This window comes from Carcharhinus amblyrhynchos, chromosome 11 (assembly GCF_965287045.1).
Source record: "Carcharhinus amblyrhynchos chromosome 11, sCarAmb.v2.hapA, whole genome shotgun sequence".
NCBI classification, from domain to species: domain Eukaryota; kingdom Metazoa; phylum Chordata; class Chondrichthyes; order Carcharhiniformes; family Carcharhinidae; genus Carcharhinus; species Carcharhinus amblyrhynchos.
This window is the reverse complement of record NC_137334.1, coordinates 44,946,625-44,965,461: the sequence shown is the minus strand read 5'-3', so window position 1 is coordinate 44,965,461 and position 18,837 is coordinate 44,946,625. Positions and strand designations below refer to the sequence as shown.

Below are 18,837 nucleotides of genomic sequence, written 5' to 3'. Positions count from 1 at the left end.
TTGCAAATTATTAGAACTAGTTATAACAAGTTGTATCCCCCCCCCCCACCCCCCCCCCCCCCCACAACCTTGTTAATCAGGGGTGGCATGGTGGGACAATAGTTAGCACTGCTACCTCACAGCACCAGGGATCCAGGTTCAATTCCCAGCTTGGGTCACTGTCTGCATGGAGTTTGCACATTCTCCCCATTACTGCGTGCGTTTCCTCCCACAGTCTGAAAGACATGCTAGTTAGGTGCATTGACCCAAATAGATGCTGAAATATGGCGACTAGGGGAATTTCTTCCATTGCAATGTTAAAGGTAAGCCTTACTTGTGACTAATAAGTAAACGAACTTTAATTGGATGTGACAAGAGGTATTAAATGATTATTGCAGGAGTTACAAATAAAATTATATAGAAAAATACTTAAATGTAGACTCCTGTTAGTTTTTTAATACTAATGAAAATTTAAATAAGGGCAGCAATTTATTGGTAGTATAATCTTACTTTATTAGCATTTTAATTTATATTTATACATTTTGAAGGAACATGTAAGACTAGACACAATTACCACATGGCAATGTATATATTTTTATTGAATTTTAAAATCAAGTTTCATCATTGTTTTAAAATACCACATTAACTGTTTTGGGAGGGGAGGAAGAGGTAGGGAGAAGAATATGATCTATATTAGCGCTAAAATGCAAAGAAACTGCTCAAACAACCTATTTAAAACATTAACAAAAAGTAAAAAAAAATGCAATAGGTCACTACAAAACAGTACTATCCATTATATATTTTCACATGTAACATACACTTTTTACCCCAACTGTTGGCACTTGCACATATAACAAATCTTAGTTTGAGGCCAATTTTTTCAATGCAAGTTTACACACCCCATGTGAGGAAAAAAAATGACTGCAATAAAGGAACTAGACTTGAACTGCAAATATCACTGTGGGGAAACCTCAAAGGTCTTGAATCCTATGTTGAAATACAATGCACAATGTAGACTTTTTGGAAAGTTCTAGATAATCAATTCACTTTTACTAAAGAGTAACTGGATTAAAAATAGAAACAATGATCAACTGAGTAATGGTATAAACATTTCTTTCTATATTTGTGCCTTTATGCACACAGTACTACTTTACTATAGGAATAATGCTACATCAAGTGACACTGAATCCTTCATAGTAGTGGTTCCTCAAAATTACAAGAACCAAAAAAAAAATTGAAACCACAATTCATTTCAGTTGGTTCAAAGTTGGTTTATACTATAATCTTAATGTTTATTCTGCACATCTGATTTCATTACAAAAAGGACAAGACAGTTAAAAATAAAATTTCAAAAGAGGTGCAAACCACAAGGTGATGCAGTACTCATTTAAAAAATTGCCACAGGATATCCCTCGTATGTTCTGGAGAGAAGTGCAACTTTGTTATTTAATGGTACTGCACATCTGGAGGCAATAATGGTCACCTTGGGGGTTTGGAAGAAAAATGGAAGTCAAATGCTAATATCTTTATCCCCACTTCTACGGTGCTGAAACGATGAGAGAGATTAAATAGTTGTGCATTACCTCTGTAGCCTTAACAAATACATAATAAAAATACAAACCGAATATATATATATGCGCAACAAATAGTTAAGGTAAAAACTTGTATAGAAAATTACAAAGGGTAGCTGCATAAGGATCTGCAATGTGTCAAAGAAGTTTTATGCAATAGTTAACTTTGAAACTTCAAGGTTAATTACAATCAACGCATTCAGTCATTTGGCAGATGACCCTTAACATTTAGCAAAAAAAAATGGCTTTTAATAAATTGAAAAAATAGATTAAGACTTCAGATCCCATTTTTACAATATTCCTCTTTTATAAAGAGCTTAATGATACACAGAAATGCATACTTTGACATTTAAATGGCAAACAGCTAGTTTACTAAATCAGCTTATAGAATGCAGACCATCAGTGACCCTTTTACAGTTGAAATATGCTTACTTGCATCAGAAAATGCAATGCATTGAATTAGAAAATTGCTATGAAATTTAATAGAAAACAGATTATCACAATAAATTGTGTTCAAGATGTACATACTTTCCCATTCTGAACTCAATCATCCCAAATCTTTTAATTTTCAAGATTTCACCATCAGTCTTGCATAGCTATTTCCGTGTTTATAATCTATTATGAGCGCTATTTTTGAAAAATTGCTACATGTGGTGAGTATCTGCAAAATGTACATGCAACATTGCCAGTGTTCAATAGATATATGAATACTGTATTACAAATACATAGAAAATAAGGCATTTTAGTGACATTTGTCACTTTTCCATAATACATGAATTTTTAACCACACTGATAAAAAGACTGCGAAAAAGCTCAAAATTTACTAGCCTTTTACTCAATTATAAAATCACTAACACATTGTTTTCCCCCTCTATAAACTGCATGTTCAGTCCAGACAGTCATCTTCACCAATAGTGACTAACTGTATATCAATATTATGTAACATTTCTTCAGTATTTGCACCATCAGAACGGTCAGTTCCAATCCCTTCCATATGGCCCTGCTGAATGCTTGCTATTACAGGTGACATAATAGTCCCTCCTGAAGAAAGGATACCAACATCAGAGGCAGATGTCACCTCCATTGATGATATAGCTGCACTGTTGTGGCTGGAAAGGTTGGCCCTCTTGTTCTGATGTGTTTTGATGTGCTTTGAAAGATGATCACTTCTTATAAAGCGCTTGGAGCATTCTGGACAGTAAAATTTTTTCTCACCTGGAGGGTATAAACGCAGACCTTTAAAAAAAAATCTCCATAAGAAATACTTGCATTTACATAACACCTCAGAAGTCCCTTTACAGAAAATGGATTCTTTGTAATTTAGGAGAGTCAACAAAAAAAAATTACACAAGATCTACAGATTTTGCATGTACAAACTGTATGCAGGTTAATTTGTGAAATGCTTTGCAGATTGGTGATCTCTAACACATTCAGTGACACTAAATATTAATCTAAACAAAACTATTACTTTAACATACTAAAACTTTTACATGTAGTTTCATCAACTGTTTCAAAAATAAATTCCTACTGCAACGCACTCTTACAGCTTCAGTCTGTAGAGAAATTTATACTCCAAGCAGAAGTACAGTAACGTGTAGTAGAGTTGAGAGAGAAATCAGGAGGGCAAAATGGAGAAATGAGATTCTTTTGCCAGATAAGACAAAGGAGAATCCAAAGAGCTTCTACAATTACATAAAAGGCAAAAGAGTAACTAAGGAGAGAGTAGGACCTCTTAAGGAAAAACAAGGTCATCTATGTGCGGATTCACAAGAGAGATGGGCGAGATCTTAAATGAATATTTCTCATCAGTATTCACTGTTAAGAAATGCATGGATGTTAGGGAACTTGGGAAAATGAATAGTGATGTCTTGAAGAGTGTATCAGAAGTCTTAAAGTGGCTCAAGGTAGATAAATCCCTGGGACCTGAAGAGGTGCATCTCAGGACACGTTGGGAGGCTAGGGAGAAAACTGCAGATCCCCTTGCAGAGATATTTGAATCATCAACAGTCGCAGGTAAGGTGCCTGCAGATTGGAGGGTGGCAAATTTTGTCCTTTTTTTTAGAAAGGGCTGTGGGGAAAGGCCTGGGAACTACAGGCCAGTGAGCCTCATCTGTGGTAGGTAAGTTGTTAAGACGGTATAATTTGTTAGAAGGTATTTTGAGAGACAGAATCTACAGGCATTTAGAGACGCAAGGACTGATTAGGAATAGCTTTTTAATGACAGCATGGCCTTTAGTGGAAAATCATAACTCACAAATTTGATTGAGTTTTTTGAAGAGGTAACCAAGAAGGTAAGATGAGGAAAGTGCAGTTGATGTTGCCTATATGGACTTTAGCAAGGTCTTTGACAAGATAGGTTGTTGCGTAAGGTTTAGTCCAGGGTGAGGTAGCCAAATGGATACAAAATTTTCTTGGTGAAAGAAGATGGTTGTAGGACTGTTTTTCAAACTGGAGGCCTGTAACCAGTGGTGAGCCTCAGGGCTTGGTGCTGGGTCCACCATTATTTGTCATTTATATTAATGATTTGGATGAGAATTTAGTAGGCACGGTTAGTAAGTTTGCAGAGGACACCAAGATTGGTGGCAGTGGACTTAATTCATTTCACAGTGGACAGTGAAGAAGGTTGTCTCAGATTGCAACAGGATCTTGATCAATTGGGCTAATGAACTGAAGAATGGCAGATGGAGCTTAATTTATATAAATGCAAGGTGATGCATTTTTGTGGATCAAACCAGGGCAAGACTTACTCAGTTAATGGTAGGGCGTTGGGGAGAATTATAGAACAAAGATTAGGGGTACAGCTTCATAGCTCGTTGAAAGGGGAGTCAAGTGGACAGAGTGGTGAAGGCAGCATTCAACATGCTTAGTTTCATTGGTCAGAACATTGAATGCAGGAGTTGGGACGTCTTGTTGAAGTTGTACTAGACACTGTTATGGCCATACTTCGAATACTGTGTACAGCTGTGCTCACCCTATCATAGAAAGGATATTATTAAACTAGAAAGAATGCAAAAAAGATTTACTAGGATGCTACCAGGACTTGATGGCTTGAGTTATAAGGAGAGACTGGATAGACCGGGACTTTTTCTCTAACGCTTAGGAGGCTGAGGGGTGATCTTATAGAGATCTATAAAACAATGAGGGACATAGATCAGCTAGATAATCAATACCTTTTTCCAAAGGTAGGGGAATCTAAAACTAGAGGGCATAGGTTTAAAGGTGAGAGGGGAGAAATACAAGTGTCCAGAGGGGCAATTTTTTTCACACCGAGAGTACTGAGCATCTGGAACAAACTGTCACAGGTAGTAGTAGAGACAGGTACAATTTTGTTTTTTAAAAAGCGTTTAGATAGTTACATGGGTAAGATGGGGTATAGAGGATTGTGGGCCAACCGCGGGCAATTGGGACTAGCGTAGGGGTTAAAAATAGGGGCAGCATGAACAAGTTGGGCTGAAGGGCTTGTTTCCATGCTGTAAACTTCTATGACTCTAACTCTCCTTTGTCTGTCTAGTTATAAATATAAAATTAAACTTAATAGGCACAGAATGCATGACTTTAAAACACAACCAAGATACACCTGTATGCTGCAGTCCAATTATTCTGCAACCCTGTTTCATCCAAGGATTGCACTTGGTTTTGCCTCAGTGTAAAAAAAATAGGAAAGTAGGTATCTACCACCTTTCCATCAGGCACACCATCCAATACCTTCTCACACTATTTTGTCAGCCTTCCTATCTTTGAGCCGATTCCTAAAAGCATTCAAATTCTGGACAATACTCCATTCTGAGTTCTGCAGATAAAAGATGGGACAAATGAAATAGGAAAATAGCTTTGAAGTAAAATTTCTTAGATTGCAAGACTGCCAGATCACATGGCTGCTCAAAGGCAAGGGCTTCGATTTCAGTAACAATTCAAAATTGTCCTCAACTCATGCTAAAACAAGCATGAGTATAGAAGTTGGAATGTTATGTTACAACTGTACAAGACATTGGAACAGCCACATTTGGAGTACTGCATACAATTAAAGTTTTTTTAAAGTTTATTAGTCACAAGTAGGCTTACATGTAACACTGCAATGAAGCTACTGTGAAATTCTCCTAGTCACCACACTCCAGCACCTGTTTGGATCAATGCACCTAACCAGCATGTCTTTCAGACTGTGGGAGGAAACCAGAGAACCCAAGGAAACCCACACAGTGACCCAAGCCAGAAACTGAACCCGGGTCCCTGGCACTGAGAGACAGCGGTGCCACCCTGCTATTGGAAGAATGTTATATAACTGGAAAGGGTACAAAAAAGATTTACAAGGACGTTACCAGGACTGGAAGGCTTGAATTATAAGGCTGAGACTTTTTCCCCTGGAGCATAGGAGGAGGAGTGACATTATGGAAGTTTATAAAAATCATGAGGGGCATAGATAAAGGTGAATAGCCAAAGTCTTTTCCTGAGTGGGTGAATCCAAAATTAGAGGGCATAGGTTTATGCTGGTTGGGGGGTGGATTTAAAAAGGGACCTGAGAGGCAACTTTTTCCACACAGAGGGTAGTGCATATTTAGAATGAGCTGCTAGACGGGGTGGTAGAATTACATAATTTAAAAGACATCTGCAGAGGTAAATGGATAGGAAAGATTAAGAGCGAAATGGACCAAAAGGCCTATTTCCATGATGTATTTCTCTAACTCTAAATGCAGAAATTGTAACACAATTTAACTGACTTGTACAGTTTGCATAAAACAGGTGTCAGACTATCCTAATACAGTGGTTTCAAAGTTGGCAAGTGGAAACCCCTGCAAATATTAATACTCCCTGGGCTTATTGTCCAAGCTTCTCAAAGACAGTAACAGCTACTTTGAGGAAATCATTATTGCAGAAAACTTTTTTTAAAAAATCAGTATATAGCAGAAATAAAACGATCAATTACACTGAAATTTGGATAACTTTCCCCCCCATTATGAAGCTACTGACTCAATGAATCACACCATCTGCCCCCAATGTTTTGTCCAACTTGGTCAGATTGCCCTCATTTGTTTTCCCACTCCATGCTGTCAGCATGGGAGTCTCCCAATGTGACTCTATTCCTCCACATTTATATGTTGCCCCTTGGTGACAAGTCCAATGCACATGGGGTCAGCTAAAGTTGACTAATGACATTTAGTCAACCTCTCCAATGTATGGGCACTCTGTTTTTTGACACTGACCTGTAACTTCTGAACTCCAGGGCAGCATATTTAGGGGATACCCCAAAAATTCTTCAGGACTGCCACAACCATCCCCAATAAGTTTCCAGGCAAGAACTGCATGTCAACTGCCCCAGAAGTTCAAAGTTCAAACTCCTGATGACTTACACTGCTAAGCATCTGAAAATGCAATTGCATTCTTGAACTTTGGATGGTTCTGACTCTCTTACAGCAGTAGCTATTCAGGGAAAGAAGAACCAAAACCATGTCTGGGTAACTATTGCACTGACCTCCCCACACCACTCACAGGACCCTCATCTACCCCCTTCCCCTCACCCCCATAGGGCCACATAGATAACACACCACCCCCTCCCCCCAAAATAAACCCTTCAAAACCTCCAACCAGTCTGCCCCCTCCACCCAGCATGCCTTGAGTAACCATCCAATTCTCCCAATCCTACCCATTTGGAAGTGACTGGATCTTTAAACTTAACTGATTTACAGCAGCTAGTGCCGTAAAAAAAATGTGTGGCCTGCTTGTGTTGCACTGTGTGGCTCTTGACTGAAGACCTCAAGAGCGCATGTCCTATACAATTCCCACCCGCCCTGAGTCAGACATCATGCAAGAAACAATCACTGAGATTGAGGTAGAAAAATCAGAGCAGAGCACCAATCTCATTCAGACTGCTACTCCACACAAATTCAAGCCCATACATCATGAGTCGCAATTTTTTCACCTAAATACTGGCAATACCACAGACATACTAAGGTCCTTTCAGAATACAACTTTATGCAACTCTTCAAAATGACCCCAAGCTGCTCTTCAAATTCCACATTCTTCTTCATTACAAAGACAGTCTTCTAATCTTCCAGGAGTGAATTGAAGGGGGCCTAGAGCTGGGGGTACGGAGGGAGAGGAGTTTGTGAGATGTGTTTTGGAAGGGTCGCTGGAGCAGTATGTAACTAGCCCAACTAGGGGAGGGGCTATACTTGATTTAGTGTTGGGTAATGAGCCAGGGCAGGTGGGTGAGGTAGAGGTAGGCAAACATGTGGCTAACAGTGACCACAAGTCCGTCTACTTTAGGATAAAAATGGAAAGGGACGAGTGCCGGCCGAACGGGAGTGTGCTGAACTGGGGAAAGGCGAGCTATAGCAGGATTAGAAGGGAGCTGCAGGACACTGATTGGGAGGGACTGTTAGCTGGAAAGTCCACAGTTGGCAAGTGGGAAGCTTTTAAGGGCAAAATGAAATGGTTGCAGGGGAGGTATGTTCCGGTTAAGCGGAAGGATGGGAAAGGTAGGATTAGAGAACCGTGGATTACAGGGGGTATTGAAGACTTGGTCAGGAAGAAGAGGGAGGCGTATGTTAGGTCGAAACGACTGGGTACAGAGAGTGCGCTGGAGGAATATAGAGAGAGTAGGAGGGAGCTAAAAAGGGGAATTAGAAGGGCAAAGAGAGGGCATGAAATGGCTTTGGCTGGTAGGATTAAGGAAAATCCAATGGCATTTTATTCCTATATTAGGGGCAAGAGAGTAGTTAGAGGGAAAATTGGTCCTCTTAGGGACAAGAGTGGAGAGTTATGTATTGAGTCGGAGGGAATGGGGGAGCTCCTGAAAGAATACTTTGCGTCGGTATTCACGAAGGAGAGGGGTTCGGAATCGTGCGGTCTCTTGGAGGGAGCGGAGGATCAGTTGCAGGAGATATCTATTACGAGGGAGGAAGTGCTAGGGCTTTTAGGTAGCGTAAGGACGGATAAAGCTCCGGGGCCTGATGGTATTTATCCCAGGCTGCTTAGGGAGGTGAAAGATGAAATTGCTGGGCCTCTGGCGCAAATCTTTGTCTCTTCTTTGGACACAGGTGAGGTCCCAGAGGACTGGAGGGTAGCTAATGTGGTACCACTGTTCAAAAAAGGTAGTAGGGATAACCCTGGAAATTATAGACCGGTGAGTTTGACATCGGTGGTAGGGAAATTAATGGAAAAAATACATAGGGGTAGGATGTATGAGCATTTGGAGCGTTGCGATCTGATTAGGGATACGCAACATGGCTTTGTTAGAGGGAGGTCTTGCCTTACGAATCTGGTGGAATTCTTTGAGGAGGTGACAAAAACGGTTGACGATGGGAGAGCCGTTGATGTCATCTACATGGATTTCAGTAAGGCGTTTGACAAAGTCCCTCATGGTAGGCTGGTAGAAAAGGTTAAGGCGCATGGGATACGAGGCCAGGTAGCTAGGTGGATTGAGAACTGGCTGGGTAATAGGAGACAGAGGGTAGTTGTGGAGGGGACCTTGTCGGGCTGGAGGCCAGTGACAAGTGGTGTGCCGCTGTACGGGGACCTCTCCTCTTTGTAGTATACATAAATGACTTGGAAGAGAGTGTAGGTGGTGTGATCAGCAAGTTTGCTGATGACACCAAGATGGCAGGGTTGGCAGGTACTGAACTGGATTGTCAGGTGATACAACAGGATATAGATAGGTTGGTGCATTGGGCAGATAGGTGGCAGATGGAATTTAATCCTGACAAATGCGAGGTGATGCATTTTGGAAGGAATAATGCAGAGAGGAGCTATGTGATAAAAGATAGACAGATTAGGAGTATAGTCATACAGAGGGACCTGGGAGTGCAGGTTCACAAATCCATGAAGGTTGCGTCACAAGTGGAGAAGGTTGTTAGGAAGGCGTATGGAATGTTAGCCTTTATAGGAAGGGGTATAGAGTATAAAAGCTGCCGTCTAATGCTTCAGTTGTACAGAACGTTGGTTAGACCGCATTTGGAGTACTGCGTCCAGTTCTGGTCACCTTACTACCAGAAGGACGTGGAGTCTCTGGAAAGGGTGCAGAGGAGGTTTACCAGGATGTTGCCTGGCATGGAGGGGCTGGGTTACGAGGAAAGGTTAGAGAAACTGGGACTTTTCTCCTTGGAAAGACGGAGGTTGAGGGGGGACATGATAGAGGTATATAAGATACTGAAGGGAATAGATAGAGTTAATAGTGAGAGACTGCTCCCTAGACTGGGCACAAACACGAGAGGTCATGATTTAAGGGTGAGGGGGGAAGAGGTATAATTTGGAAGTGAGAGGAAGGTTCTTTACGCAGCGAGTTGTGGGGGTGTGGAACGCGCTACCGAGTAGGGTGGTGGAGGCAGGAACGTTGGACTCGTTTAAGGTTCAGTTAGATAGACATGAGTGAAACGAGGATGGAGGGTTATGGTAGGGGCTATTAAATAAGGTTAGAACCTCGGGAGACACCGGAAAAGCAGGCTTGTAAGATTAACGTTTTTGTCTTTTTATTCCGCAGGTGGAGGTCCACCTCGTGTCAAACGAGGGGCATGCACACAGTGGGTCGTGCGTGGGCTGCTCCTGGAAGTTCCAGGAGTGGCCTAGTACTTCGTGTCGGTGTGTGTGCTTGATCCTGGACCGGTAGACGGGCGCCGCAACAGCTCGGTGACTAGCACTGCTAGCTGTGCAGATACATGGATTTGGGCCTGTGTCTGTGGGAGTTTGCACATTCTCCCTGTGGTTGCGTGGGTTTCCTCCGGGCGCTCCGGTTTCCTCCCACACCCCAAAGATGTGCTCTTAGGCTGATTGGTTTTACCAAATTGACACTATTCTCCCCTGAATCTGGCTAAGTTAGGGGTTCCATTCGTAGACATGCAGGGTAGAATAGGTGTAGGGTGATGCAGCGGCACGGGCTCGTTGGGCCGAAGGGCCTGTTTCCCGTGCTGGGTTGTTCTTTGTTCTATTTTTGTTCCATCTTACCCCATTATTACTCAGACCTTCATTTGTGTCTTTCAGCTCCAGACTCACTCTTGGTCAGCCTCTAAATTTTAGCTCACTGAAACTCTACTGCCCATTTCCTACCCTCTCACCTATCAGCCCTATTTTCACTGGTCTATGTTGGCTCCTGATGCCCCCACTACCTTTAAACTTAACTCTACCTTTTGTGTTCAAACCCCTCCACGGATTCACCCCTATTATAACCATCTTCAGTGTTGCAATTAACTACTTCCAATCAAACTTTTCCCGGCTCCAGTCTTGCACATTCTCCCTTTGTTTGCACCCCAATGGCATCCATCCCATCAGTTGGCTGACCCCAACCTCTGGGATCTCCCACCCCTTGCCCCCTTTCAGTCCTCCTTTAATTCCCTTCTGAAGAGGCAGGTTTCGGTCACCCCATCTAACATCTCCTTCTTTGGCTCGATGCAAACTGTCAAAATAGACAAAAGAAACCAAATAGTATTACACAGCACAGAAATAAATAATTCAGTCCAAATGGTCTATGCTGGCTTTTGAGCCTCCTCCCATCCATCAAATCTTTTTATTCCTTTTCCTTCATGTTTATCCAGATACCCCATAAATGTATGTTATTCACATTAACTATTCCCTTCAGCAGTGAGTTCCATTTTCTTCCTGCTCATTGATTGAAGTATCTCCCAAATTTCCCATGTGATTTATTAGTGACTTTATCTTTTAGAACATACATAGAACACTACAGCACAAACAGGCTCTTTGGCCCACAAGTTGCGCCAATCACATCCATACCTACCAAGCCATAGAACTATCTGTAACTCCCAATCCCATTAAATCCCATGTACTCATCCAGAAGTCTTTTAAAAGACCCCGGCAAGTTCGCCTCCTACACCACCAACGGCAGCCAATTCCACTCGCACCTCCCTGAGTGAAAAACTTACTCCTAACATCTCCCCTGTACTTGCTTCCCAGCACCTTAAACCTGTGTCCTCTCGTAGCGGCCATTTCAGCCCTGGGAAATAGCCTCCAAGAAGCCATCCTATCTATTCCTCTCAACATTTTATAAACCTCTATGAGGTCACCTCTCAACCTTCGTCTCTCCAGGGAGAAGAGACCTAGCTCCCTCAACCTAAGGCATGCCTCCCTTGTAAATCTCCTCTGCACCCTCTCAATAGCTTCCACATCCTTCCTGTAATGAAGCGACCAGAACTGCACACAGTACTCCAAGTGGAGTCTGACAAGGGTCTTATAAAGTTGCAGCATTACCTCCCGACTCCTAATCTCAATCCCTCGATTAATGAAGGCCAGTACACCATACGCGTTCTTGACCACATCCTCCACCTGCGAGGCCGATTTAAGAGTCCTATGGACCCGGACCCCATGATCCTTCTGCTCCTCAACACTGCTAAGACTCCTACCCTTGAAATTGTACTCCTTCAACCCACTGGTCCTGCCAAAATGGACCACCACACACTCATCTGCATTGAAGTCCATGTGCCACTTCTCCACCCAGTCTTGCATCCTATGTCACGCTGTAACTTCCCTATTTATGTCACGCTACAATTTTTCCTTTATGAACTATGGTAACTAGATATAGTTAACCTACAATTGGAAACATCATCTCTATGTCTATCTTATCAAACCTTTTCAATTTTAAAAACCTCTGCTACGTCATCTTTCGATCTCATCTTTCATACAGAAGACCCCAGCCTTTTCTTAAGTATATTTTCAGCACAGGTATTGTCCTTGTGAATCTTCTCTGCACCTTCTCCAGTGCTATATATATTAAGTATAGACTCAGAACTTTGCATGGTATCGCATACAAGTGGTGAAAAGATTTCCACTTTAAACTGTCAAATGACAAACAAAATCCAAAGTTTGAAGGCAATCATAAGACAGGGCTAACCAAATTAAAAGATTGCTGCAGAAAATTATTGTTGTGCTTTAATCTCCAATAGTGGAATCCCAGAGGTTTCAATTAAGATACTAGGTTAGAAAAGGAAAAATTTTTCAACCGACCAAGATTTTCTTCCAATAACTAGGATGTCAACTGGAACTTTTCTGGGTTTGGGTTTAGTATTTGGCCCAAATTAATAAAGGCAATTTTTCCTTTTTGACTACCCCTGCTCATTATTAGGATATCCTAAAACCAGCTTTTATGATTAGTAAGGAGATAGCAACATTTTTTTTGTGCTCTCCATTCATCCCTTCTGAATTAAAGCCAGGTGAAACAGAAAATATCTGAACATTTATTTATGCAGGAAAAGATTTTGCCAGCATCTGATAACAAAACCCACAGGAGTATTTAGCCATCCAGGCAAACTATACTTCTGCCACCCCAGTGCTGAAAAATTACAGCAGTGTGCTGGAGGATCACGCCCTCAAGCTCACAGATCTGTTTGGTGAAAAGTACTGAGAATGCTCGACACAATCTCACTACCCACATTTCTGAGACAATTGATTGATATTATCCACCAGTCTGATCCTAATCCTATTGCAAATTGGTGCCTTGCCTATCCAGGTTGGAAGAGCAGAGCTCTACAGTGCCCAGACCCAAGCAGGCTCAGCCGAATTAAGTTCAAACTCGTAAGTACAAATACTGTTGTTGCCACAAAACTTTAAATATTCTTTCACTGGGGTAAATGACCTTTCTTATAAGTAACATTTCAATTTTTCAATAAACTCACCCGAGGTCAAAGCATCTGAGTATTCAAAACAATACTAATATGAAAATAAGGTCCAGTAAAAATTGTCACTGTACTTCTTGTAATTGATTGTGAAGTCCAGCTCTTGGACTATATTTAACTCAATAACTCAGGACCTCATGAAGAAAGTTCAGTTGGAGGATAACTGGGAATTGATGAAGTAGCAATTAAGATAATTCTGATGTTAAGATAAGCAATATCTACTATATTATTGTTTTTAAAATGGTGAATAGGAAATTAACCTGTATGTGTTTTTCTGTGTCGCTGCAGTTCATCACTGCGAGTGAATCGTTTTCCACAGAAATCCCAGTTACAGACAAACGGCCGTTCTCCCGTGTGCCAGCGAAGATGAGCTCGAAGATGGGATGTTTTTCCATACGTCTTTCCACAACCTGGGAAGTGGCAAATATGCTGTTTCTTCTTGCCTAAATTATTGGAGGATCTGAGGAAAGATTCAAATAAGAACTTTCAGTTTTATCCTCTGAATCCCACAAGCTTTTAATAGTTTCAAAATGTTCTATAAAATTAACTGCACCAACTGAAAATATTACTTGTCAACAACTTGTTTTATACACTACTGTATATACTGTATATAGTATATGGAATACAACTAGGGGAGATGAAGGCCTAGTGGTATTATCACTAAACTATTAGATTTTGCACCCTTAATATATAACACCATTCTTGAAAAATAACTTGTCATCTTTTGCGCACTCAATCATCCTTCCTAATATTAATTTATTCCCTTGCACATTTCTACCAAATCCTTTGCTGCTTTTACGTGTTTGGTATTTTGTGGTAAATATGTCATAAGGTGGCCATGTGGCCCATTGAGCCTGTTTTGCCATTCAACATCATGGCTAATCTTTGACTTCACCTCCACTTCCCTGCTTGCTTCCCATATTTTTCAATTCCCTAATAAACTAAAAATCTGACCATCTCAACCATAAATGTATTTAATGACTGTCCATCCGCAACACTAAGGGTGAAGAATTGTTAAGATTCTCAATCCTTTGAGTGAAGAAATTTTTCTTCATCTCAGTCCTAAATGATCAGGCCCTTATCTTGCAACAATGCCCCCTTGTTTTAGGTTCTCTGGCAAGGGGAAAACTACCTCAACACCTACCTTGTCAATCCCCTTCATAACCTTAAATCTTTCAATGAGACCACCTCTCATTCTTCTAAACTGTGAGAATAGAGACCCAATTTACACAGCCTCCCATCATAGGACGAATGTAATGCACACTTGCCTACAATGCAAATATATCGTCCTTTAAATAAGTGTCCAAAATTGCAGTGTGTTCCAGGTGTGGCCTCACCAAAAGCCCTGTGCAACAATAAGACTTCTTTACTCTTTTATTTCAGCCCTCCTACAGTAAAGATCAACATGCCAATTGCTTTCCTAATTGCTTGCTTGTATCTGCATGCCAACTGTGTCCCTTGATAAGTACATTCAAGTCTCTGAAACATTTAAGTTTCATCTTTTGAAAAATATTCTGTTTTTCTATTCTTATGCTGAAAGTGATAACCTTCCATTTACCCACATTATACCCCATCTGCCACCGTGATAGTCACTCATTTAACCACTATACCTAACTGCCATGTTTGTATCGTTTCTCCCATGTTGGCGATGATCAGTGTTCTCTTCTGTTCATTTTTTTTTTGACAAACTTTGTACTAATTAATCACCCCACATATACAATGAATCAAGACTGACCAAGCTTTCAGAACTTTGTTTTCTTTAACAATGTAAGAAGTCTCACAACACCAAGTTCAAGTCCAACAGGTTTATAACAGGTATAAACCTGCTGGACTTTAACCTGGTATTGAGAGACTTCTACTGTGTTTACCCCAGTCCAACACTGGCATCATGACTACCTTCTTTAGCAATCTCAGAATCTTTATTGCTTAGGGAATTTTGCTGTAATCTTGTCCAATCATATTTGTTGTGCATTTGGTCTTCATTTTAAAAAAAATCATTTCTGGGGTGTGGGTGTTACTGGCTCGGCCAGTGTTTATTGCCCATCCCCAATTGCCCTTGAAACAGCGGTGGTGAGCTGTTTTCTTGAATCACTATGGTATAGAAACACCCACAATGCTGTTGAGGGGAGTTCCAAGATTTTAGCTGAGCAACAATGAAGGAATAGTGCTTATTTCCAAATCAGGATGATTAGTGACTTGGAGGGGAACTTTCCAGGTGATGGTGCTGTTGTGTCTGGCTGCTCTTGGCCTTATAGATAACAGCAGTCCTGGTTTGAAAACTGCTATCTAAGCTATCTTGATGAGCCTGCAGTGCATCTCGTAGATGCCACTGCTCGTCAGTCGTGGAGGGAGTGACTGTTTGTGGATGGGAGGGTCAGTCAAGAGGGCTGCTTTGTCCTGGGTGATATCAAGCTTCTTAAGTGGTGTTGGAGTGTTGTTCATAAGCACGTCAACACTTAGGGTGAAGAATTGTCAAGATTCTCAATCCTTTGAGTGAAGAAATTTTTCCTCATCTCAGTCCTAAATGATCGGGCCCTTATCATTTTTTTCCCTCAAGTTCAGCCAAATACAAAAATACATTTGGCTTCCCAAGTGTGTTTATTGAATCATGAAGCAGTTGTTTGTTTCAAGTAGAAACTTAGAACATTTACATTGTTGCTGACTCTGTTTTCAAGACTAAAGAAAATGTTGCATCTATTTAGTGCTCTTGCGTCTTTTAAATCTTAGAAGCATCTTGCATAGAATTAATTATCTGGAGCAGTTCTGAGAAATAAGATGCTTAGTATTTTGAGCAAAGCAAGGTTGTACAAACTACAGTGAAATTGTAGTTAATAACCATTTCCCTGAAAAAACTTTTATGGTAGAAATTATAAGATCAGAACATTATTTAAACAGAGAGACAACATTGTTGTGGTGTGGAGGGATATGGATGTCCTTTTACATGAATTAGCATGAACATACAGCAAGGAATTAGAAAGGCAAATGGATTGTTGACCTTTATTGCAAGGGGGTGGACTGTATTGGTGAAATCACACTAAATATGATTTTTAGGCTTCATATTTAAGATAGGACATACTTGAAGATTCCTAAGGTTGATTCCTAAGATGAAGTGTTTGTCTTAAGAGAAAAGGTTGAGTAGGTTGGACCTATACTCACTGGAAAATTGAGGGGGTGATTCTATTGAACCATAAGATTCTGGAGGTGGCTGACAGGGAGACACTGACTGGATGCTTTCACTAGCAGATGAAATCTAGAACTAGGGGGCAAAGTTTTAGAATAATAGATCTTCCATTTAAGGAAACTACTTACAGAAATGGTTGTCATATTTAGCCAAATGGAAATTTTAGGAGAAAAATTGAATTAACATGCAATTGGTTTGCCAGGCTTTCTCATGGTACACAATGAGATGAAGACTATGGAAGCACTTGTTTTCCCACTACATTTTTCCCCTTAAAAAATTTAAACAGTGAACCTAGTGCTCACAGAAGCTTTGATAATTTTTACTAAACAGAAACATACCTTCCCAAAACATCCTTACAGTTAGGACAAGTACATGCTACTCGTCGGAGTCGTTTTCCTGGTTGATACTGCTGATCGTTGCCATCTTCATCCAGGTTCACAGACACTTGTGCTAAATCACTGGAACTCAGGACAGTTGCAGTTCCCACATTAGCAACTGTAGAAGATTGTGATGCTAGCTGCCAAGATTCGGAGTCATCCTCCTCCTCTTTTATTTGTATACCTGGAATAAAAGTAAGGGCATGTTCAATTCTCATCTGTAACATCAAGACTATAACAATTCAGTTTAACCTTGATCGGTTCAATCTCACATCTCAGAACAGTCAATGTTATATTCAAGGTAAAGCAATTTAGTTGTTACTACTTTACTGTATACATGGTACACAATTACTAAAGCTTAAAATAATTGCTAAAATACCAGATCTTCACAGAGGTTGAAACAGGGAAGTAGTTTGTGTGCTGACACTACCCATCTAAAATAAATTACTGAATTACAAAAATGATCCTTTTAAACATATGGTGTATGCCTTGGTAAAATATTGTTCTAGCTTGGTAATTTACTTTTAACACATATTTGTAAGTTGAATCTGCATCCGCATCATCATCTATCTCAAGAGTCAGATGGCACTGCAACTATGTTGATTTAGAAAGAACACAAACAGAGGGCTACTAGGAATGAACACATCCAACAGTGACTGACAGTTAAGAAAGAAAGAGGGTGATAATGAAACAGAGTTTAACAGGATCTTTGGTGTTATGTATTATAGTTGACGTATGTTATGTTGGACCAGTGTCCCTGTCAGAGATGAGTCATGTGAGCACTGGTGACGTCAGTCAAGTTCACAGGCTTCAAGTCTAGTCTTAGCTTAAGTCTTGGGGAGTTGGTTAGCTGGACGGCTGGATTGCGATGGAAGAGTGACGCCAATAGCACAGGCTCAATTCCCTTACCAGCTGAGGTCATTTATGAAGGTCCTACCTGCTCAACTTTGCCCCTCAACCAAGATGTAGTGATCCTCAGGTTAAATCACCAATTAGCTCTCCCCTCTCAAAGAGAAGCACAGCTAATGCTCATCTGGGACTATAGCAACTTTCCTGTTTACCTTTACACCAAGTCTTAAAGTGCACAGCTACAGAATAAAACGTTTCGAGTTACAGCAATCCATGAGTATATTCTTTGGTTCAGACTGCCCATATAGAATAATTGGCGATGAGGGGGATCTTTGCCAGCCAGCATGAGGGGATTTGTTTTAAATGTCACCACCAGCACATCAGTGCATCAACAGAAGAGGAACTGCACCCAGAGGTGGGCTCTAAAGCAGTCAGAGTAACACGTAAACACGGATGCATTGTCTAGGATGCCCCTCCCCTCACGTGGAGGGCAATCCAATAATGGGCTGAAGATTTTATACTTTCTCAGTCAGAAAATGTGCCAGTAACAATGACACAAGTGACTAATGGTACCAGAAATGACATTTTCAGAGGCAAGTGACAGATCCAGTCAGAACATCTGGAATTGAAGTCATACATGTCTCAGCAGTGGGGATTGTCGGTTAAGAATGGCTGCTTACTATAGTGGGGATGCAGGTGATAATTTCTCCAAACTTAAGGTACAAAATGCTGGCTCAATTTCACCAAGGCCATCCAGGGATGGTGAGAATGAAGGAGCTCATCAGGAGCAAATTTTGGTGGCTAGGTCTGGATGCTCAGATTGAGGAAAAATCTGATTTGTGCCAAGCTAGTGCCAAAATGCCATTTACACCCTGGGAAAGGCCGAAGATGCTGTGGCAATGTGTCCAAATGATTCCTGCCAGCCCCTTTGAGGGCCAAATGCTGTTGGTGATGGCTGATGCCCATTCCAAGTGGCTGGAGGCAGGAGTACTGAAGTCCACTTCAACTGACCTGACCATCAAGAAACTAGATGAAATGCTCATGAAGTCTGGAAACCCTGAGCAGACTGTCAGAAGCAACAACATTCCTAAGTTCCTCATGCAAGGATTTCTGGACTACTTGAAATGGAACGGCATTCGGCACATTAAGTCAGCGCCTTATTATCGCTCAACCTATGGTCTTGCAGAAAGATTCATGCAATGATTGGAAGCACAGACTGAAAACTTCAAAAGGAGGAGGAGCGATCACTAGTTTGACATGTCAATAGC

The 18,837-nt window shown here is 41.0% G+C and overlaps 1 protein-coding gene across 4 annotated transcripts in view; it reads right to left on the bottom strand.

The window, feature by feature from the left end:
* Positions 1–553: 553 nt before the first annotated feature.
* Positions 554–18,837, bottom strand: part of LOC145350089 (transcription factor Sp3-like) — a 62,280-nt gene continuing 43,996 nt past the window's right edge. For 3 of the 4 annotated variants that reach the window (XM_080198973.1, XM_080198974.1, XM_080198975.1), the window contains 3 exons: positions 16,682–16,904; positions 13,423–13,622; positions 554–2,765 (listed from right to left, as the gene is read on the bottom strand). In XM_080198973.1, coding sequence (XP_080055099.1) covers positions 2,437–2,765; positions 13,423–13,622; positions 16,682–16,904 — 752 coding nt within the window. In that variant the 3' untranslated portion in view covers positions 554–2,436. Of the gene's footprint in view, positions 2,766–5,255; positions 5,341–13,422; positions 13,623–16,681; positions 16,905–18,837 lie in introns of all 4 variants that reach the window. The other variant, XM_080198976.1, reaches the window with a different exon arrangement.